This window comes from Cheilinus undulatus, linkage group 6, assembly GCF_018320785.1.
Source record: "Cheilinus undulatus linkage group 6, ASM1832078v1, whole genome shotgun sequence".
Taxonomy (NCBI): domain Eukaryota; kingdom Metazoa; phylum Chordata; class Actinopteri; order Labriformes; family Labridae; genus Cheilinus; species Cheilinus undulatus.
This window is the reverse complement of record NC_054870.1, coordinates 40,790,500-40,813,626: the sequence shown is the minus strand read 5'-3', so window position 1 is coordinate 40,813,626 and position 23,127 is coordinate 40,790,500. Positions and strand designations below refer to the sequence as shown.

General features: G+C 37.4%; 4 protein-coding genes across 9 annotated transcripts in view; 2 read left to right on the top strand and 2 right to left on the bottom strand.

Moving 5' to 3' along the window:
• si:ch211-217g15.3 (uncharacterized protein LOC368914 homolog) overlaps positions 1 to 1,148 on the top strand; it is a 37,581-nt gene extending 36,433 nt beyond the window's left edge. For all 6 annotated transcript variants that reach the window (XM_041790058.1, XM_041790055.1, XM_041790057.1 and 3 more), the window contains 2 exons: positions 307 to 344; positions 437 to 1,148. In XM_041790058.1, the coding sequence (XP_041645992.1) occupies positions 343 to 344; positions 437 to 1,013 (579 nt within the window). In that variant the 5' untranslated portion in view covers positions 307 to 342 and the 3' untranslated portion in view covers positions 1,014 to 1,148. The remainder of the gene's footprint in view (positions 1 to 306; positions 345 to 436) is intronic.
• A 16-nt stretch (positions 1,149 to 1,164) lies between these two features.
• On the bottom strand, positions 1,165 to 4,033 carry fuom (fucose mutarotase). The gene is made up of 6 exons (XM_041790059.1): positions 3,901 to 4,033; positions 3,610 to 3,678; positions 3,457 to 3,527; positions 3,269 to 3,367; positions 3,095 to 3,168; positions 1,165 to 1,482 (listed from the first exon to the last, which is right to left on the bottom strand). The coding sequence occupies exons 1-6, from the start codon at positions 4,007 to 4,009 to the stop codon at positions 1,416 to 1,418; spliced, it is 489 nt and encodes a 162-aa protein (XP_041645993.1). The 5' UTR covers positions 4,010 to 4,033; the 3' UTR covers positions 1,165 to 1,415.
• Positions 4,034 to 11,844: 7,811 nt separating this feature from the next.
• echs1 (enoyl CoA hydratase, short chain, 1, mitochondrial) lies at positions 11,845 to 17,672 on the bottom strand. Its single transcript, XM_041790052.1, has 8 exons — positions 17,486 to 17,672; positions 15,623 to 15,820; positions 15,414 to 15,541; positions 14,379 to 14,478; positions 14,179 to 14,283; positions 12,543 to 12,662; positions 12,380 to 12,447; positions 11,845 to 12,303 (listed from the first exon to the last, which is right to left on the bottom strand). The coding sequence occupies exons 1-8, from the start codon at positions 17,574 to 17,576 to the stop codon at positions 12,238 to 12,240; spliced, it is 876 nt and encodes a 291-aa protein (XP_041645986.1). The 5' UTR covers positions 17,577 to 17,672; the 3' UTR covers positions 11,845 to 12,237.
• Positions 17,673 to 19,660: 1,988 nt separating this feature from the next.
• Positions 19,661 to 20,146, top strand: sprn (shadow of prion protein). The gene has a single exon (XM_041788997.1). The coding sequence runs from the start codon at positions 19,661 to 19,663 to the stop codon at positions 20,144 to 20,146; it is 486 nt and encodes a 161-aa protein (XP_041644931.1).
• Positions 20,147 to 23,127: the final 2,981 nt, after the last annotated feature.

Sequence of the window (23,127 nt, the reverse complement as noted above, 5' to 3'; positions counted from 1 at the left end):
CCTATTAATTTTACAGGCCTGACTATTTATAAGGCCTTTAAATGCAATAGCCTGAATTATAAATATGTAAACATGGGACACCTAGAGCAGTAAAAACAAATATTTAAAAAGTATAAACTGATCAAGTTTTCAGATTTTATGGACAACAAAAATTCAAGAAACTCTCATTCTTTCACACCAGATCAGATAAAGAACATCTAAGTTACAGTGTACTGTAGATATGATGAATTATTTATGATGAATGCTTGTATGGTTTCTTAACTTGAACTTGCACAACATTCACATCATATTTCTGCTCTTCCTCAGAATAAATTTACAGATGAAGCATTCCAGAACGTCGTTATGTAAGCTGTCATTTCCTTCAACCTAAGTAAAAGTCACCCTGTCTTGTTTGGAGGAAATTCAGACTGAGATTGCTCACATTTCTTTATTTCAGGTCCTTAGATAAGGATGGAAAAATGTCCTGGGGAGTGGAAGTGGAACCCCCAGAGGACCTGGACAAGACTGACTATGACATCCACTCTAACATGAAGATCTGGAAGAGCATGACTGGAGGAGGAAAAGTCCAACTGCAGCTGAAGGCAGAGAAAGGCTTGGATGTGCTGTACCACCCTTCAATGGCCAAGCTCCTCAAAGTTCAGATCCAAAACGCGGACCACCTTCCTGCAGCAGAGAACCAGGCAGAGTATGAGAAGGCAGAGAAGGATGAAGACAGTGCCAGTCCCCCTGATTTCAAGGTAGCCCCAGAGGAGGATTTGGATGCAGTCTACCACAAAGCGAGGGAGGAGCTGGCTGAATATCTGGCCCCACTCATGGCTGAATACCAAACTGATGCAGAGGTACGTCCACTGTATTCTGAACCAGAGGAAGACATGGATGATGTGTACCACAAAGACCTCCTGCAGCTGGTTCCTTACCAGAATGATGCTGTAGCTGTAGCTCTGGCTGATGTACCATCTCAGAGGAAGCACAGCAAACCAGAGGAAGACCTGGATGATATTTACCACCAGTAAAGCCTCAGCAACAACCTGTGTAGATTTTACTAAAATCTGTTTAATTTAGACGCTTTCTCTGCAACAGGTAAATAAACACAAGCATCAATTGACTCATTTAACTGTCACTCAAATAAATGTTGGTGATAAAAAATATGAGGACCAGAACCTCTTAAGGATTCATGAGTTTTTATTTTATGTACAGTGCAGAAGATGTTTGAGAAATACAAAAACTGGAAAGTGAAAATAAAAAAATAATAGAAAACATTCAGTTTTAATTACAACAAGAAGAAAAATACTTTTTTAACTTGAAGCTTTAACAAACAAAAAACTGTCCTTTCCCTGATATCCCTAGAAGAATTAAAGCTTTAAAGAAATCAATATTGCAACATAATTACTTTAAATGTGTTCTGTTTCGTCGTGTCACTCCAGCTCATATGCAGGAATGACCCCCTTCTTCAGGATCAGGTTTCCATACAGAGCTGTTTCCCTTTAAGAATAGAGCAGAGGCAACATCAGAAAGACACAGATGTTTGTTTCTCTGTTGCTTTTTTAAATACATATTTGATATGATAAGATTTTTATCAGCTAGATGTTTTATTATCCAAATGTGTGAAACAATCCTGATGAAATCCAAATAAAAAAACCCTGCCTGCATGTTGTATTTCCTTGTGATTTCATAAAGGAAATCACTGAAAACAACCATCCATTTTTATCATTTTGCAATTGTTTTAAAGAAATGTGTCAATTTTTGAAAATGTCAACCACAGGAGCAGAGCCAGAAGTGTTTGATACCTGGGGCTTAGCCCAAATTTAGGAGAGTCCAGGTGTATGCTCCCCCTGGTAAGTTTTTGCTCATCAGGCCGTTATGAAGCTTAGTATTAGTTCATACAGGAAATGGAAATCAAATGCCTAGCCATGATCAGCTGATGGCCAGCCTATCCCAGTTATCCCCTCCCAGCTCTTACAGCCAATCACTGTGATATATTTCTCTCAACACAGTGGTCCATTTAAATATGACGTACTTTTCAGTAATCCCCACTTATATAAGTGCTGATGCACCATGCCAGCTTAACCTCCTCCACCCAGCCTCCTCCTTTATAGCATAAAGGAGGAGGAGATTCATGCTATTATGGATTAATTACTTCTTAACTCATTTTACTGTATTCAGTATCCATTGTCATAAATGCATCTCTCCATATAGAGTTTCTTGCCCTGGAAAGTCAAAGCATGCTGGCTGCTTGACTAACCCAGAGAGCATCTTTTGAGCCTTCTCTGCTGAGAAAAATCCATTTGGCAATAAAATGGTTAAATGACAAGAGTGTTCCTCAATGAAATCTACTATTTTCAAGCATTCTTTAAATCAAATTTAGATTTAAAAAACAACAAATCTACATCATTTGGGCAAAAATGATGACGTTACATCTTTTAAAAAAGCATTCTTTACAGCAACATCATTTACTTTAAATACAATGCTTCTCAAAGTGTGCCTGTCATTTAAAAAACATGATATATTGTACTGAAAATCAATAATTTGCAATTCTTCAACCTAAAAATATGCATAAACTGTCTGGTATTTCTATTTTTAAATTTACATATCATGAAGAGTATAACTTTAGTGTGAAAGTTTACAATTGCAATAGTCATTTTAGAAAAGACCATAAAAAGGCTAAATGTGGGGTTCTAGATTGGATATTTTCCAAAATACAGAAAATGTAAATATGTAATACAATGTTGAAAGTATTCTTATACTGTAGTATAATCTCCTAGAATTTAAATAAAAAAAAAACTTTATTCAGTTTGAAATTTCCATGTCCATTTGTCTACTATAAATGATTGCTTTTTGCATTATTGATCATAACACTAAGCAGAAAAAATAATTTAACCAGCCTAAAAGATTTGGAGCTTTTGAGAAAACATTCAGGGCTTTAATCCTGGAAGCCATCCCCTGGCTTCACCTGTGGCCTACCATAAAATTTCATTGTTAAAAATCTTATTTCCTGATCATTTTTTTTCAAAGCGATATATGCAGAAACATTCTGCCAATACAGATTAAAAACGGTCAACTATAAAACTCAAAGATGGCAAAAGAAAGTACATACCCTGTTGCCACAACAGCGTAGGCTTTCTTGGCTCGTTCATAGAAAGCAAACCTTTCCACCGTCTCGAGAGAAGTCTGTATTCAAACAAAAATTAACTTGCTAATCTTGACACATTGAGTGTGGATTTGTCTCACATATTTAATGTTTGTTTAAAGGGTGAGTAGGCTGACTTACCTGAGATCCAGCAGCTATAAGGAGACTGTTGTAGGTGCCCCACACAGGAACAGCTAAACCCCTCAGCTTGTCACTGTCCACTAGATCCATGACTGCAGCCTTTGGAGACACATCAGCACAGATTTTTATAAATAAACAACAGAAAATATAGCAACAAAGCACCTTTTGAAAATGGAAATGGTTTGTACCGCACAGGGGACATAGGTATCCAGGGGCAGCAGCTTTAAAATGGCCTCTAAAAGCTGTGGGATCCCCAAACCTACACAAAAATATCAAACACAGATGAAAAATCTACAATAAATCTCTTCGGAGAACTTAAATTTACACATGCACGTACACACCATCTGCTCTTATTTCTTTAGGACCACAAGCACAGATTGAAGATGCTGGAAAATTTGCATCAGCAAGAACTGGGGAAAAAAATACAGAGTGAACATTTCTTTAATTTCCCAGAGCAGCAGCAGGTTGATCAGGTAGTGTTAGTCTTGCTCTGTTATTGTTTACACTGCAGTGAGTATGAACTTGTATTAGCATGCTACCACCCTGCTGTGACTGTGCAACATTACAGGTTAGCACTGCGACCAAAGCCAATAAAGACAGGCCAGCTTTGTGTATGGCATCAAATATCCTACCTATTTCATCCCCGTGTCCCATTTTAGCGAGAGCATACAGCAATTCAGGTGACAGAACAGAGGGGATTCCTTTCAGGACGACCATAGTAGCAGCCGCACGAGTGAGCATCAGAGATGATTGAAAAGGAACAAGAGAGTTCATTTCAGATTACTTCCGCTTTTGTAACGTCACTTTAACATGCTTGCCGACGAGACTAGCGCTAAGTTAAAAAAACAAAACCAAAAAGAAAAAAAAAACAGAGGAGCAAACAAATACATTCATGTGTGTTGATGAGTTAAATCTTTTACTTGTTTTTAAGTGGAAAGCAGACTAACGTGTACCAATCAATCGAGCGAAAGCCTTTGTAGGCGGTTAACTATCTTGATTGCAGGCGTTATGGTACTTTAAGCAGGAACCCCTTTCTGATTGGCTAGCAGGACTACGACACCGATTCTTTTATTACCAGCCGTCTACATTTGAGAAAACAATAATCTTAGCATATTTTGTCTTTTTTGTCAACGAACCTCCCACTTATTCCATGAATACTTGAATAAAAAAAAATAAAAATAGAATTTGGGTGTACAGACGGACTGTTAAATCTATTTTAGCTAATTCTATCAATAGCAAACTCTGACATTAACTGCTTCATGATCAGTGAAATAAGGGAATCACACAGGAAATAAAACTTAAGAAAGATGGACATTATTGCAAACTTAGAATAAAAGTAACAGGCCTGATTAACTTTTTTTATGTTTTACTGCTGCTTTCCTTCCATAAGTGTCATTATTTTAAATATTTCAACTTTCTAATATGTTTTGTATCCATAGGCCTTTAGCTTTCTATAGTTGAAGTATATGTGCTGCAAACATCCTAATTTTATTTTTGATGCATACATTATTTTACTTTGCACACAGAAACAAAGTTATGTCACTACAAAAAAAAAAAAAAAAAAAAAAAAAAAAAAACCTACCAGGGCCAAACTTAATACCCCCCCTCTGGAACTGACCTTTTTTGAGCCATAGCAGAAACCATAGTTGTGCAATGATGTGCTTTAACTTTGTAATGCTAAAAGCTCATAAAATCAAGTTAAAATTGAGTGTTATCTTCCAATCTACATGCAGTATAAAAACTTAAGGGGTTAAACTGTCATTGAGAAAGCATCATGGCAACAACAAAAGAAAAGTTTAGACTTCAAAAAAAAAAAAAAAAAAAGAAATGTTGATGCTCACAAAGGAGGAGAGTGATGTACAAAGTTATCACAGAGTTTCCAGGTGTCAAGAACTGGAATGAGAAGTGTAATCAAGAAATACAAAGAGACCCACACAGTACAGAGCAAGCCTGGCAGAGAGGAAGAGAAAGATTTCAAAGACCCTGGAAAGAAAACTAGTGAGAGATGTGTCCAAAGACCCCAGAACAACTACCAAGACACTAGTGAATGATTCAGCCTAGTCAGGAATTGAAGTCTCAAAGACTGTCACTAGAGCCCTGCTCATACTAGACTGAGGTAGCAGACCAAGAAAAACTCTACTTCTGAAGGAGAAACATCTTTACACCAGACTGAAGTATGCTAAGGACAACCTAGGGAAAGATTCTGCATACTGGAAGTATTTTCTTTGGTCAGATGAAACCAAACTAGAGCTAGAACTAGAGATGTTGCTTATGTTTGGAGAAAGAAGGGATAGTGTTTAACTCAAAGAACACCATCACCACAGTGAAATACAGCAGTGGGAGTATGATGCTGTGGGTATGCTTCGGTGCGTTTGGAAGTGGGAATCTTGTAAAGGTGGAAGGGATCATGAAGAACGAAGGATATGTGAAGATTTTGAAAGAAAACCTCAAGCACTGGATCTGGGTCGTCATTTTGTCTTCCAATACAACAACCCAAAACATATGTGGCTCCTGGTTAAGAACTACCTCCAGAAGACCAAAGTGAGCATTACTGACTGGCATACACAAAGCCCTGACTTGAATCCCATTAGAAATCTGTGTGGTGAACTGAAGACCAAGGTCCATGCCAGAAGACCATCAACTCTGGAGGAGCTTGAGAGATTCGCCAAAGGAGGATGGGCTGGGACTCAGAAGGCGTGCCTTAGACTTGTTGAAAACTGCAACAAATGACTGCAGGCTGTTATCCAACATAAAGGAGACACAACTGGCTATTAGCATTAAAGGGGGTAATAATTTTGATCCTGTTAAGTTTTTTGTTTTTGAAAATAATTTTGTTTCTGTTTCCAAAGTAAAATAATGCAAGCATCAAAAATAAACCTAGGATGTTTGGAAAGGCTGTACTAAAATTACTCTCTGTGTAACAACCTTGAGGAAACACTTAGAAATATGACATTTTCATAGGGGGCCAATAATTTCATACTCATCTGTAAATTGTCTATCTTGTCCTTGTTCTGTCTATGCAAAGCCATAGTTAAATTCCTCGTGTACCCTCATATTTGGCTGATAAAATTGACTGTGATCATAATTATGTTATTGAGGTAGTTAAAAAGGCGGTTAGTAAATGAGTACAATCAACAATGGATGCAAACAAAACATCATTTTAACTAAAGCAACTAGTAGAGGCCATGGATGAGGAGCAGAAGGATAAAGGTTGGATGTCTCTTAAATGAGTGTAGTTCTTCAGGACTTTGGTGTCACTAGTCTCGCAGTCTGCACTAATGGTTAAACCATGGTCTGTTGTTCCTGACACCCTTGGGTGGGCATAATTCAAAGCAGACACCAGTGAATGTGTTATCTGATGCAGTCTCTGGTGCCAAGAATGTGAGATAATGAAAATATTTGTCAGATGAAAACCACTCTAGAGAAACTCTCAGCTGGATGGCAGAAAAATGCTGAGGAATCCTTTCCATGACCGCAGATCATGGCTGTGTAAAAATGGGGGGGGCAGGAGATCTGCATATAAAAAGGCTTTTATAGGAGTCAAGACACCATTTAGCAGCAGGCTTCAGGGCTATACACTGACTTTACAATCCTCATACAGCTGCAGTTAATAATGAACATGGGAAGTATGTAGTAAATAGCACTGTAAAATCATGGATCAACATATCTTTAGATTCCCATAATTGACATGTACAAGGTACTTAGAATATTTCTTTTTTTCCATCTATAGGTCTCTAAAACATATAGGAAGGAATAAAACCAGATGATTATCATTAGCATTAACATAATTTTATATGATAAATAAAAATAACACTTAACAAACATACATAACTTAAAGTGCAAAATAATATAAATAAAATGAAAGATGTCATCAAATTACTTTTGGAATGAAAATCATGAGTGCAAAAAAATAAAAAATAAAAGATTGAAAACAAAAACACTTGGTATCAAAGAAAAGATCAGTAAGTATTATAAAGTAATTATGTAAACATATAGGCCACTGTTCAACATGTTCATTCATTATCGGCTCTACAAAGGCAGCAGGCTACTTCACAATATGTTTGAACCTGGAACAGGTTAAACTTGAACAAAAGAGTGAGCTGATTGTCAATGATTTACTCCAGTCACTCCATTTTCTCCATTGCAGGAAAACAGCGGTTCACTCTTCATAAGTGTAAGAGCACTTGTTTCAGACATGAGTCCATTTATTTTTCATGGATGAGAAATTCCTCTCAACATGGCCAGCGGAGGGCAGGATGTTTGAACTATAAAAAACTAAAGATACTGATTTTCAAATAGATCAGAAATAAAGAATCAAAGATGTTCCTTATATATTCAGTAAGGGACATGCACTTTACCTTCCAAATAAGGAATGATTCCTTATTTTAAGAAATGGTTGGCAACCCTAACCTCAACTTAAAGAAATGTTGCTGACATTTCTGTACAATTTAGACTGTACATGAGTTTGACTGAAACGTTTAATAAACAAAAGCCTAATACATATATTAAAGACATTAAAGGAAATATTTAAATAGTAGCAATTCTTTATAAACTCACTTATATTAAATTAGAAGGCTTTGTATTTAATCTGTTAGTCACTAATTTTCCCTTATATATCTTATTGTGTGGAATTGTGGGATCCACATTTAAAACAACCATAAATTCAATAAAAACTGCAGAAACAAGCCATAAAAATCATCAGTAAAGTGGAGTATCACGTTCTTACAGATCCACTTTTTCCAAATTCCCATGTCATGAATTTTTAAGACTTATTACTACAAAATAATAATGTTCAGAGCAAAATCAAAGTACAAAAGTTATTTTCAATTCAAGAGTCCATATAATTTGAGTTTACTGTGCAGAAAGCTAGCTAAAGTGTGAAAAGGAGATGTGTTTCTGTTGTTGGAGTTAAACTCTACAGTGATGCCAATATAAATTTAAAAACATGCAATTAACTTTCAGTTTTCAAGAAAACGGTTTGTAAAGGTATTTTTGAGGCTTAAAAGTGTGATTGATTTATCTGTTGTTGTTTCTTTGTATTTCTGGAAGTTGGTCGCATAAATTAATAAGAAAAGGAGATAGGCTTTAAAAAGCAGTTTGCTTCTGCCTTTGCCTCTACAGGTAACACCTATTGATTTTGTTTAAAATATCTATACTGTGTAACATGTTTGGAGTTTGTGTTATGACTTAAAACTTGTACTACCACTAATATCGGTAGTCTAGGACTTATTTTGTTGCCATAGGATCAAAAAAATATTCAATATTGTTTGATTTTGTAGTCAATGTTCACATGTCTGGATTTTGGACAAGAAAAATAGCATGTATTTCCATTCAGCTAGAAATATTCAGTATTATTTATGGTCAGTATTTCCCAGCCCTAGCATTAGAGTGTGGGCTCCTAAGGAAAGTCATTCATGTTAAGTAGCTCTGTTTTTCCATGCATGCTTTTTTGTCAATCTTGATAGTTTCTATGTCGTTTTTGGGAAAAGCATGTGCATAAAGTGGATCGATAGTTTTTTTTTTTTTTTTTTTTTAACTAACAGGATGCAGAAAAGTCCTCATAATGCCTGAGTGACAGGGGCAGTGTAGTTTAGGGATATTTGAGTGATTTTTTAGAGAGAAATGGTGGGCTGCTGTGCTGGAGAAAAGGCCCTCACAGGAGCCAGGCCTGTCTGCCAGACTGAAAGCTCTTTTCTCCTTCTCTGGACCCATGCTGCTCTCTCTTTATTTCTGCTTTTTTAAATGAGTTTATCACGCTATGAGGCTCTGCGCTGCCAAAATGTAACGTTTTGCCCCCTTTGTGCGTGCCAAGAGCCTCAATTGAGTCTACATTTATTATTTTGACCTTTCGGTAGCCTCAAAGAGGAGCTTCTTTTCGCTCCCTCACTGCAGACTTTTGTGCTTCCCCGCCGAGAGAGGAGACGAGTTTTCTTCTCTCCTCCTTTTTAAAGTTTTGTTCGACGGGGCTGACAAGAAAGCTAGCTCCAGGGGGAATATTGAATGAAAATAAAAATCAATTAGGCCATGGCCTTGTGGAGATACGGGGCGCCGCCGTGTGAAGATCAGAGAGAGAAAAGGTGCCTCGCGATGATTGGAGCGGCACAAGAAAGAGCACGCTAACCAAATTTGTTCTGGTGTTTTCTTTGAAGTCAAAATTATGGTTTTCATCCAATATGAGCGACATTTTACAAAGACTTAAGACAACCAAGCCCATTTCACATTATCTATTACTCATATTACACCTACATAGCAGCAAACTAATGCTAAGATTAGTACACTTCATATTAATATTTCTATGAAAACGCCGTTAGTTCAGGGTCAAATGTAACAGAGGTTAGAGGTTCGTGAAGATGACTTAGCATATTACAATAAAACAACCTGGTTATTTATTTTTGTAGGCTACAAAATTCTGTTTCATAGTTGTATTTGTTTGACAAATAGACACAAGCACGTACATTTTTCTGTTTGCTTGGCTGCCATTTAACTGTATATTTGAACTCTCCCCATCTGGATAAAAGCCGGTGCATGTCTAAGCCAAAAACTCCTTTAATTTATGGGCTACTGGAGAAGTGAGTGCACGTCTGTTTGTGAAACAGCACAATGGCGCCATCTAGTGGATGGTGGATTGAAGTTTTTATTGTTATGTTACATCCTGATGCTAAAGTTGAAAAAAAAAAAATCAGTTATTCTTTACACCCCATCATGGCAATGTGAAAACAGAATTTAAGAACTTTTTTGCAAATTAATAATAAAAAAGGACCGAAATACCACACTGGCATACTGTAAGTATTGAGACCTTCTGCAAAAACTTGTAATTTAGCTCAGGTCCCCCCATTTCTCTTGATCTTTGCTGAGATGTTTCTACATCTTAATTGTAGTCAACCTGTGGTAAATTAAACTCACTGGGCTCGATTTGGAAAGGCAGACACCCTTTAGGGGGCCTCACAGCTGACAGTGCATAAGCAAAAACCAAGCCATGAGGTCAAAGGAACTGCCTGCAGAGCTCAGAGACAGGATTGTTGCAAGGCACAGATCTGAGAAAGGCTACAAAAAAGGTTCTGCTGCACCGGAGGTTACCGAGAGCACGGTGGTCTCCGTAATTCTCAAATGGAAGATGTTTGGCACAACCAGGACTCTTCAAGAGCTGGTTGCCCAACCAAACTGAGCAACTGAGGGAGAAGGGCCTCAGAGAGATTACCAAAAACCTGATAGTCACTCTGACTGAGCTCCAGAGAGCCTGTGTAGAGATGGACAAAGCTCCAGAAAAACAACAATCACTGCAGCCCTCCACCAATCTGAGCTTATGGCAGAGTGGTAGGATGGTTAATCAATTCATGGCTCTTACAGTCTGATATTTAAGTTTTTATTTTTAATACATGTATACATTTTTTCAACTGAAGCATCAGGCTGAAACATAAAATTTTTTAAAAGTGCAGGGGGCTGAATACTTTCTGAACGCTCTGTATTTTCATACTTCTTAATGACTTTGGTTTGCTTTTTATCAGTGTCTATCTTCTGCAGTCACTACTTCTATTTCTGTCCTTCGTTATTCTACAGTCTTGGCCAGCACAGTCATGGCAGAAGACGGCACTTCAGTTCTGCAGATTGTTTCTGCCTGTTTGAAGGGTTTCTTGTTTCTAATGTTGTTATTGTTTGCTTATGGTTGACTGATATGAATAATATCACAAAATGCACGGTCTGGCCCTGCTCCTTTGTGTCCTAATATATAATATGTTTGTATAGATTCTGTTCATGGCTCTTCATTTGAAATGACCACATAAAATTAACAATGAATGTGAAAAAAGAGTAGGGGGTGGCATGCACCTGATAACATCAGGATGAGGAGCTGAACCTGTTAGTAGTGGGATGATGTCTGTAGCCAGCATCCAAATAAACTGACACTCTGTCATGAGATAACCTTTGTATGGAGAGCTACAGGTAGGGATGGATATCTAATGTTTTTTTTCTGATACCAGTGCTAAATCAATACTTTTTATACGGTGCCAGTGCCTTAACGGTGCCTGAATTGATACTTTTAAGAGGAAAAATGTGTGTTAAAAGTCAGTAGGAGACTAAAAGCTGATTGGGTATCAAAAATGATTCACAGAAATATCTTCCATATTCTTGATTAATTACACATAAAGTGAAATATTGCAAGAATTTTTAAACTCTTATTTACATCCTAGAGCTTGTGAAAATCAATTATCCCGTTCCTCAAAATATCTGAGTATTAGGGTACAGACGACAAATCAAAAGCGATTCATAATACAAAGTATAAACCCTCTGAAAATTGTGTTCATCATGTGCTCATAAATGGGCGGGGCTTGTCAATCAAACTACTGCATCAATGCAGCATGGCATGGAGGCAATCAGTCTATGGTACTGCTCAGTTGTTATGAATCAAGATTACTTTGATTTCGTCTAAGCTGTAATGTTGGCTCTGGTGTTGCTCATCTTCCATATTTTAATTGTTTGAGATGCACCTGTATGTAAATTAAACAGATTAATTTCGCATATCTTAAAAACAGCAGACAAGTCGTTTCATGTTTGTTCATGTTTCATTCATAGAACTAAAAACCACTCTTGATATTTATTTGTAAAATGTACACAGAGACAACCAGTCTGCATAAGTGCAGACACACGTTAGAAAGTGAAAATGAAAAGGCAAATTTCATATGAGTCATTACTGATTCCTCTGATTTTACAGTTTTTCACAAAGGTTTTCACAAACAAACCCCTCAACTCTGACACCTACACTGCATGTCATTTCTATACAGAGTCTCTGCAGGCTGGGCTTCACTGTGATAAGACACTCTTGTGCACTCACTCAATGCCAAATCCTAATTCAAACAGCTTAATGTTCAACTACAATCAGGATTTTTGCATCATTCGACTTATTGCAGATAAGGAAATAACCCTCTGATATCGGCATTGTTTTGTCCTTGTAGAGCTCTTGATCAGCTCTTTTTTTACTTGTCCTGGAAACTGGCTTTTCTCTTCTCCACAAATGCTGTCATGCCTTCTTTACGATCATCCTGCAGAGAAAAAAAGACATTATGTCAAGAATCTGAATCAAACTATCTTACCCCTACCTTACTATCTAATACTCACTGTAGCGAAGGTGGCGTGGAACAAACGCTTTTCCAGACGGTTACCCTCAGCCAAAGTCAGCTCAAAGGCTGCAATCATACAAATGAGCATGTCAGAAACAACTGGAATCTGATTTATTTGGCAGATTTTAAAACACTAGACATTGAATGTTTAGTTTATGTACCTGCGTTCACAGCCTCTTTAGCCATAGCAGAGACCAGTTTAGAGTTTGCAGCAATTTTCTCTCCACATTTCACAGCTTCAGATACCAACTGGTCCACAGGATAAATTTTACTCACCAAACCTGAGACACAAACACAAAAATCCAATAAAATTTCAAGAAAAGGAATTTAGTATTCATAAATCCCACCATTAGTTCCATGTCTATGCTGTGAAAATTTAGCATCCCTGATATCTGAGGGTGGATGAATCATTCAGATTAATTATTTAAACCAGTAATTCTCAGCTTATCTAACCTCAGGACCCACCACCACCAACACTAGAATGAGCAATCCTGCCTCAAATTCTGAAAATTTGCAACAACTTAAATTTATTTAGCAAACAATATTGAAGGATGTACCATATCTTTTTTTCCAAAATATTAGCAGCATGGGTCCTCATTTCTAGGAAAAAGACCCTCTGTGATGACAGCATATTCATATCAAACGCATCTATAGATTTTCATCAGTATTTCAGTTTTAAAGGATTAGAAGAAGTGGTACAAATTTAATAAGTCTGTTTAAAATGAGTTAATCTGATTCAAGCATACAGGTCCATAGCCTACCAGTGAGTTACCAGAACAATCTGACAGTTCACAAGCTGACAAACAGAATGAAATAAGCTACCTACAGGGCTGTTAATTATTTTCTATTAATCGTGATTATTTGCTGGATTTTGACAGTTATGCGGTTTAGCTGATTCAATGAAACGCAAACTTTAACACTCCTTATACATTAAGAAATACGCAGGAGGGCATGTACAAAATGACTCATTAAATTTCAGTGTCCCCCAGTTGATACAACATTTGCTTTTTGGGGGGTTTCAGCTTAGTTGCTTTCTCTTTGTAAGTAACCCAGTGAACACGTCATTTTCAGAGATTTTTGAGAAACGATTTTGCAGGGGTTTCTAACTGTGTAATTTGCAGTTTCAAGTTAACAATACTTCCTGTTTGAATAAAACACTTTTTAAAAAAAATAAGGAACTTCTGGTAAGTTATGACAGTGAACTAAGTATGTGCTACAGATTAAGGGAACGAAAATTGCTAAAGTGAACGTTAAAAAGGTGAAATATTTGATACTACAAAGTGCAGATTACTTCTGACTTAACCACTCAGCTGTCTGGAAATTTTAAAGTGAAACGAGACATTGAGAGGAGCAGCGGTGGTCCTTATTTCCCATAAATGTGAGAGCATGTGATTTAGTCTAACCAACTAATATACTAACTAACACATATACGCTCACACAAGTAACAGCTAATTACTCGCATTCTACTTCAAATATGTTTTTTTAATTCCCCTGGAATATTTTTTTTTTCAGCAATGAAAATGTCTACCTCTTACAACATGAACTGCTTGTTGTCACAGCTGTATGACAACCTGAGGGAATTTTAAAGGGACAGTCCCTTTTGTAAATCTGCTTTATCACCAGTCACTAAATAACTAATCTTTTACACTGTTGTATACTTAAAAAAAATCAAGTAAGCAAAATTAATACACATAATAATGATGCAGTGAAGTTAAAGTGTAAAGCAGAAAAGTTCAAGATAAGTACAAATCCCTATAAATAGTACTTTAGTACCAAATGTTCCCTTGCTCTTGTTACCTGACTGTTTGGCGTCTTGTGCAGTGATTCTGTCTCCTGTAAGAACCATCTCCATAGCCAGAGACTTTCCCACAGCACGAGTCAGCCTCTGGGTGCCTCCAGCCCCTACATAAAGACAGACATCATCAACAACTGCAACACCCTGAAAATATTCAGATAGATAAGTTTGAATTGAACAGAAAGAAGGAACAACTGTTTACCAGGAATGGTCCCCAGCAGGATCTCTGGTTGTCCGAACTGCGCCTTTTCTCCAGCGTAGATGATGTCACACATCATCGCCAGCTCACAGCCTCCACCCAGCTATACGGCAGAAAACACAGAACCGAGTCTTTGATTTAATGCAATAATCTAAACCTACTAAACCATTGTCTTATGCTGCATATAACTGGTGCACATGGTTTCACATACACATTTAAAGCTATAAAATATGGCTCAAGGTGTGTGTGGACATCCCTGTATTTTTGCTCTGGGGCTTTTTTTCCTGGCCTCTTAGTTACCATTTGGTTAATAAATCCCAAGGTTTTGGCATATTTCTTTAACCATCATTCATGTTGCACTCTCCAGTTTAAACATGAGAGTCCCTCTGTGCTAAGAAAGTGTTGTTTCTTAAGAAATCCTTCCCTTGGTCTGACGTGGAATAGCTCAGTTGCTTCACTGATCTTATACCTGTCCAACATCTTTGATGGTTTTGATCTCTGGCTGTTAATTCCTTATTCCTGGACATCACTGATGTTGTTACAGATGACTGTTAAGAAGCAATGAGGATTTGATCATCCAAAAAAACTCTGGGGACAAAGTTTTATTTTACTTTTTTGTGAATATAGGATTGTAAAAGTGTAACCAAGATGAAATACACAACTAATTATATATAAAACAAAAACCTGGTTTTAAAAAGGGAAGCTGTTTAAATCTTTTCTGGAATTTATGAAGAAAAATAAACTTAAAATGGCAAGACCAACCGTAACGTACAAACTTGAAGAAAGACAATCAGCAGACTTGGTTTAACTAAGCTCAACCCTGAGGAGAGGAAGTTAATCTTCTTTGTTTTCTGCAAATTTACTGATGAAATTTCACTGCTGAGATTTTTGTGCTAGTTTTGTGTGTTTTCTTGCTCTAAAGAGCTTTCCAAGTCATTTTAAAGTACATGATTTTTTATTTTATTTTGTAAGTATTCAACAACTTATGACTCTTTAATTATAAAATAAGTGCTATAAAAACACAAAAATGACACTCACAGCAAATCCATTAACAGCTGCAATCACAGGCTTCCTCACTGTGGACACTCTGTTCCAGTGAGCCAGGAAGTTTCCACCATAACACTCCTGGAAGGTTCGGTTCTGCATCTCTTTGATGTCCGCACCAGCTAGAAAACACAAAACCATTATAAAAATATCACTGTCTACCTTTTGCTCCTCACAGAGCAGACAACACTCAGTTCCCTCACCTGCAAATGCTCTCTCACTGCCGGTGATGACGATGGCCCCGACGTCCCCATCATCCTCAAAGGCATCCAGAGCCCGACCCACCTCCCTCATCAGACCATCACAGAGGGCGTTGAGAGCCTTTGGCCGGTTCAGCTGGATGAAACCGACGTTGCTCTTCTCACCACGCTTTTCCACCAAAATGTACTCATACTGACCTCCTGTATGAGAGAAAATCAACAAGATGGCACTTTGTGTTCAGAGTTCCTGCTGAGTTTACTGAGGTTGATTTTAAACTACAGCTGCAGCACTTTTTTAGCTGGTCTACTAAGCAACTTTTTCAACTAATGTCAAGATATTTTCTGTGTCACTTATGAGTCAATTAAAAACTAAACATCCCATCTTGTGGGGATAAAAGTATTCTGTAAGTGATTCTAGCTTTAAATCTTTTTACCGTAATTAATGATTTCCCAAGCTGTATTCTCTTCTCTTTGTTTATGTCCCAGTGCAAGGTTAGATTGCTTGGTTTTGTTGTTTGGGCTGTAGTTCACAGGTAGTCCTATTTTCTCATAATTTCTTTTCGATCTGAAGTAGGTAGTTTATTTTGGGTTTCAGTTGCCTTGTATGGTAGTGGCTGGTCCAATGGCCCATCGCTGGTCATCCATGCCCACTGCCCTTCATATGTTTGTTTTTTGGCCGGGACCTACAGTCCCTTTAGTTTTATTGATCTGATTTAATAACTGATTGCATTATCTTGGACTGTTTTTTTTTAAAAATTTATATTTGTTGTTTGCATCTTTTCTTCATGTTTGTGTACAAGCCTTAGTTTATTTAAGAGGCTGTAACGGTATCAATATAGAATAATATTATATAGCCCAGCCCTACTCCTTAAACTTTAGTGTTCACTCTACTTATTAACTAGCAGTAAACTGAGTCTGAAAAACCAGGTGATAGGTCAACAAAGTGTTCTGGGTTGACAAGTCTTATTCTCATGTTATCACAATGCAAGGCGAAGTCAGAGATAATCATTCAAGCAAAGATGTAAGAGCAACTTTAACAGCCCTGTGTCAAGGCTGTACAGTGAGATTTGAGCCCCCTGGTGCATTTTATGGGGTAAAAATACACATCCAAGACTCTGGATGACCCCCACTCAGGATTCAAATGAAATATTTAACAGTAGAACCACTAACATCATCATCCAGACAACTGTAAATCAGAGCCTTGAGATGATTTTACAATGAGCTTTATCCTATAAATGATGATATTACATATTTAGTATGATTCTGACTTAAGTAAACGGATAAAGAATGATATGAAAATACAGCTAATCTTTCACATTTTCTCCATATTTTCCGTTAAACTTAAGCTAACATTAACCCACCCAAATAAAAATTTTATAATAACACGCTGGAGGAACAAAGGAAGATTTTTTTGCCTGTAAACCATTTTACAACAGCACACATACAAATAATGCAGGATTCAATTGTTCAAGTTTAATGTTTTACATCTATTTTATAACTTGGGGCCGTGATGTAATGCTATTTCTCATTAGGTATTCTGTTGCCATTATTATTTTTCCAAACCGGACACCTGAGCTGTAGTCTTCAAGAAGTAGCACCTGTGAAACCCATTTTGTGTTTTTTCCCTCTTACACAGTGGTGCACGTCATGCCAACGTCATTTTTTTTTAACAAAATACCAACATTAAAATCTACTGCGGTGGAAAAGGGCACTACAACTGCACTGCTACAAACGACTTAACGAGTTGCCTGTCTACCTGGTTCACGTGCGTCGCACATTTAATGACGCAGGATTCTGGACATTGTGGCAGGGCTGAGGCTCGTGCAGCCACTGCAAACGGACCGTGCAACATTTCTTTAAACTCACCTGAGCTGTAGAGGCGGGCGGCGGACAAGACGGCAGGTGCAGCTCTGGAGGGTTTCAGGAGTAAAGCAGCGTTTCTGCAGAGGAAAGCCATGTTGACAGCGACGACGGAAAACTGTCACCTGCACTGAACTTGCACCCAGATCGCTAAAAGCTCCTTCCTGTTGCGTCTTCTTCGATGGTGTTTTCGTGCAATGAATGTTTGAGAGACTCGCATTAGCTCCATCTGGTGTTTAAAAAGGGTGTTGACGTAAATAAAAGATTTAAATACATTTTTATTTTAACTCCACTGTCAGTCACTCAAGTTTTGCAATGAGTAATAATTTTCTTAAAATATATATTTTTTGTATCTAGGATTGTATGTCCAAACATATCAAAATTCGATGTTGAATGTTCTCTAGTTTTATTATTTTGTGTAACACACAATGCAAGATAATTAAGATAAAACTATATTTTATTTTTTCTTTTAAGTATGAACAAATGTACAGATTTGGTCTCGTGGGCCAGATCCCACCAGTGGGCCCCAGAGGTACTGTACGTGGGCTGTGAGAGGTCATTTGCGATCACAAAAAAAGACAGAAATATCAATAAGAATCACTTTTTAAATTATCATAAAACACTTGATAACATTTTATTATTGTAAAGTCTCAGGGGTAACAAAACACACCCAGGATTTTAACTAATGTCACCTTTTTATCAACTATTTGTCAGATGTATACACCGGTGTCACAGTTTAACTGGGAATGGATTAACTGATGACACACTTTTAAACCACAGTGCTCACTTCTCGATTTAAAGGCAACACTTTCTGAGTAATGTTAGTGTATCTGAAAGCAAAGCATTTACTTTGAAATTCTCTGTTAATAAAAGAAATGTGAGAAATCAAAGGTAAATATAGCCGCAGAACATTGAAGTTTGGGGAGAGTGGTATGTGACAAAAAATATAAACTACAATGTATAAACAGATAATTAGAAATTAACTATTTTTACCATTTCATGTAAAGCAGGTTTAAATATGGTCATATTAATAATAATAACATCAACATCATTATTATTATTATAGTACATTTTTATATTTCTTTCAACATAGAGAAGCCTCCCCCTTTTGTCTTTCCAAGTGAAAACAAACATAATAGCGTTGCCAATATTTTTCATTAGCCATCTGATCATAAAACACGTCAGAGATGTTCAAATTAATAAATGTCTGTCAGTATGTCTCAAATGATACAATTTGACGGTATCCAAAAATAGATTTTAATATCATTTTGACGGGGAGCAGCGTTGCTCTTATGTGGGCTTCCTGAGCGCGCTGCGCGTTCTCGCCGTCATCTCTGTGAACGAGCCTTCATCGCCCGTGATTCCCTTTTCATTTTTCATCCTCCAAAACATCAGCAAGGATAAACACACGGAAATAAGGTAAGCCCCAGCCAGCTGATATACTGATTAACACGACCGTGGGTGTGCATATGCATACACTACATTTATTTTAAACGGTGAAAAGGATCTCTCCAGGATTTATCACAGTAGCATACAAGCTAATTATAAAAATGCATTATACTTGATATAATATAGTCATGTATTTTCGTTGTACATGCATAAAAAAACAAACATTAATTTCATAGGTATAAATGTTAAAATATTTTGTGCATTCCTACTGAATGGCCGAGCTGCTTACTAGATATCAATGTTATACATTAAATGATGGCCTATCACAGCTGATAGAAATGACATATTTTGCCTTTTTCAGCATAATTATCCGTAGATAACTGTATTTCATAGATATAAAGGCTGAACAATGAGAGCAAATATTCTCTGAAGAGTGTATATATTTTTAAACTGACCTACTTTGAAGGAGAGCGACAATCTGCAAAACAGATGTGTCTGCATAAAGATATTTTCCAATAACAACACTGCACATCACGCAGACATCACACATATGTTGATCAGGAGAATAACCTGAATTCATCCATGCAGTGAGAGCATATTATGTCACAATGGCTTGAGGGGATTTGAACAGTATTGATCAGTGACAGTGAGCTCCTGTAGTTTGATTTTGGTTGGCTGAAAGACACTGCAAACAAACATTTTTGTTACATCAAGATGGAGAATGTCTCCATTTCACGCATTGGAGGCACACAATCCTGAACGTGATTCTCCTTTTATGTCCTTCCCGCACAGATGTCAGGAATAAACCAGTTTGTTGCAACCTGCTGGACTTGCCTTCTGCTCTCTGCTTTCCTGTGTGAGCCCGTGCTTTCCAAGGGCGGTCGTGGGGGCTCCCGGGGCTCCTCTCGGGGTTCCCCCTCCCGCAGCTCCACAGCAGGGACTTACAGGGGAGGGGGTGCTTACGGCGGGACCCGTTCCCGCTTTAGGGTGGCAGGGCGGTCATCCCCTGTGAGGGTGGCGAGTGCAGCAGCAGCAGGGGCAGCTGTGGCTTTAACAGCAGATAAATGGTACGCCTCCGCTTACCGTCGCAGCAACGCGGACAGCTCAGAGGAAGAGCTGGATTACTACAACAGGACCAATTACTTTGATGCACTGATGTCAGGCTCCACTCCTAGAGGATCTTCTTTCTCTCAACTGGTTTCTATTATTATTGCAACATTGTTCCCAAAATATGGACTCCTACTGGACAGTTTATTAGACTTTCAGGTTATTTTTTAGGATAAATCCCTGATTCAGTTTGAGATCTAACTATCTTTTATTTGACTGGCTGAAATCTGTTCTGAAAAGACCAGTTAGAGGTGCAACATGTTGTGTTAAGAGGAAACCACAACAAAAATCTTCACTGTACTGTATGTTTTTGCACATATCCATACCAACAGTCAAATGTACATTACCAGCACAGTATTCAGTGTGACATTTCTCCTCCCTTTGAATGCACCTTTGCCAAACCTATGTCTGTCCATGTGTTAGAAACTTGGGCTGAACTCAAGAGTTTCCTTCCTTAAGCTTTACTCTGTCTGACCAGAGAAACAAATAATTATCAGAGAACATTTAATTTATATCATTCACATAGCAGCCTTTTTCTCAAGGTTGGGAGCACAAATGCTGTGGACATTTTGAACTGCTGTATTCCAGGTTTACAATTTAACAAATGTAAAATATAACGCAAAGTTCTGACATTTGAGTGCTTTTAACTGAACAACAATTACAACAGGGAATAAAAATACAGGGTTACATTAGGCCAACGATGAACCATATATTGCACCAACAAGGACAGGCAAGTCACAGTAGCTACTGTTAGCATCTAACATATCCCAGCTACCTCATATTTAGCTAGTGAACTCTCCGGTTGGCTTAGAAAACACTTAGGATTTTTTTTTTTTTTTTTTTTAATTTTAATTTAAAAAGACATGAACAGTTAGAGTCAAATTTGGGGTATTCTTCAAAGTTACATTACATATTTTGTAACTACTGATTGCTAATGTTAGCATTTCACCATTTCAAAGTCTCAACCTACCTACTTCTTTTAGTGTACTGTAATATAGCACTTAATAATAGTTGGTTAGTTTTGTCTCAATTCACGCACTGCTGTTTTACACTGGCAGGAAGTGACAATGGTTTAACTGCCACTTTTTTCAACAGCAAGTTATAAGTAGACATGAGGTGACTAGAATTGAAATTTGATGGCTATTTTCACTTATTATTAGATTCATCTAACTTGTATTGTCTGTTAAGATTATTTCCATATAGAAAATGAACGCATTTTTTTCTTTTAAGCTCTTTTCTTGATGGGAAACTGCTGCCATTGCTAATAACACATTAGCTAGCTGGCGGATGCTAACGCTAGCATGCTGAAGGAAAACATGGGCTACGTTACCAAATATGGCATTCATCGTGAAGTGTCCATCGTTCCACACTCATTTCTCTGATGTTTTCAGAGAGGTCTGCCTGCAGACCGTTCAGCCACTCTCACAGACCGTTAATCTGAGATGCCATATACCCAGACAGGACGTGCCAAAATTTGCTGGTGCAGCGTATTTCCAATTTTTTACAATTTTTTTAACCCAACTTTAGTGATCAAAGTCTGGCAGTTACATTCATTAAATAACCACACTGCAAACATACACTGTGGACTAGGCAACATTTCATAAATAAAATAGAAAAAAGGTCAGAGGTCTAATCTAGGATTAAATTATGCAGGCCCATTTTAGAAATTACATCAACGGTGGCTTGCTTTAGCTTCATTAGCTTTAATTAAAATCTAACATAGGTATGTAGTAATGTGACTACATAAGACAATGTAGGTAAGTTAGCTATAGCAATGTGAGCCTTAGCAAATTTAGTTGAGGCTAATGTAGCTACATAGATAATGTATTTTTGTTGCTTGCACAGCTGCTTTATGAGGTTAGCTGTTGCTACATTAGCGATGTAGCTCTGTTATCTGCAATTTAGTTTAGCAATGTGAGCTTAAGCAAACATAGCTAAGCTAACTCAGCTATGTAGCTGACATAGGATAGCATAGCTTACATCGCTTCTTTGTGAGTGTAGTCGTAGCTCCGTTACCTTCATTGGTTCTGCAGCTAACTCAGCTACATAAGCTACACTTGCTGCATTAGAATATTTTCATGAAGATATTTTTTTTTTTTCCTGTAAGCAGACTGTTTACTCAGCTTTATTGAACACTATGTAGTTAGATTTTACAGGTCAGGTTTTTTCACTTTTGGTATCATAATGGTTACCTTAACTCTAACCCAAAGCAGAAGTTCAATCCGATGTTATTTTATGAGTTTTAGCGTGTAATTCTGTTCTGAAACATACACCTTCTCACATTAAAGGTCTGTGAGTCAGAGATGAGCATCTACAGCCAGACTATGTGGGATGTTTTTAAATGTGCCAGTAGTATTTAAGTATACTTAAATACTACTGGCACATTAAGTAGCATTTAAATACACTTCTTGGTGTGTGCGCACTTAGTGCACTAGAGCACTCAAAACTGTTAAGTGTTAAGTACAGAGGTATGCAATTTGGGACACTCTGATACTGTTAGCCAGGTAACACCGCAATTAGCAAGCCTTGCTGTTAGCTAACTGTTTGCCTTTTAACTCTCCCATTAACTTTGAACTTACATCAACACTGAGGAAGATATTAACTTAAGTAAGGAACTGGCAAGGAATACATGTTCATCCTTCAGTACTATGCCTCTAATACTATCAAGCTTTGGAAAAAGACAATGAATACATATTTCTGAGTGAAATCGAGCCCTGTTTTAAGGGGAAACCACATTTTACTTCAGTAATCAGTCAAGTAAGAACTGTTAATTTAGCACTCTACCAAATCCTAACTATACAGTTAGCTAGCCATCTCTACAGTTTTTTAATCTTTACATGATTCGTTTTATTATGTAGCCAGCACAATTAAATAATAATGCAAGCCACAAAGTTGTGGATTGCTATAGTATGCTGATGTAAGGTAGCTAACAAGTTAATGTTTTGACTTAAACTATAGCTGGTAGATGAAGTCTTAGTGACGTCGGACTAGAGCTGTCTTTTGAAGCAAATCCGCAGCAGTCATCACATGAAAAATGCTGCTTTAAACTTACTTTCTGTCAACCTAGATAAAAGACAGAAAGGTTGAGTCTGCTGACAGCTGTCATATCAAGCACTCCTCTTATAATGCATAACTTGTGTCCTTGATAGAAC

Bases quoted from the DNA above. Each gene is read 5' to 3' on its own strand.
- fuom (XM_041790059.1), bottom strand. From the start codon at position 4,009: ATGCTCACTCGTGCGGCTGCTACTATGGTCGTCCTGAAAGGAATCCCC. The intron at 3,679-3,900 runs GTAGGATATTTG...TTTTTTCCCCAG, and splicing joins GGGACACGGGGATGAAATAG to TTCTTGCTGATGCAAATTTT. The intron at 1,483-3,094 runs GTATGTACTTTC...CTATTCTTAAAG, and splicing joins TACGCTGTTGTGGCAACAGG to GGAAACAGCTCTGTATGGAA.
- echs1 (XM_041790052.1), bottom strand. From the start codon at position 17,576: ATGGCTTTCCTCTGCAGAAACGCTGCTTTACTCCTGAAACCCTCCAGA. The intron at 15,542-15,622 runs GTGAGGGAACTG...TGTGTTTTCTAG, and splicing joins CAGTGAGAGAGCATTTGCAG to CTGGTGCGGACATCAAAGAG. The intron at 14,284-14,378 runs GTAAACAGTTGT...GTCTTTATGTAG, and splicing joins CCTGCTGGGGACCATTCCTG to GGGCTGGAGGCACCCAGAGG.
- sprn (XM_041788997.1), top strand. From the start codon at position 19,661: ATGTCAGGAATAAACCAGTTTGTTGCAACCTGCTGGACTTGCCTTCTG.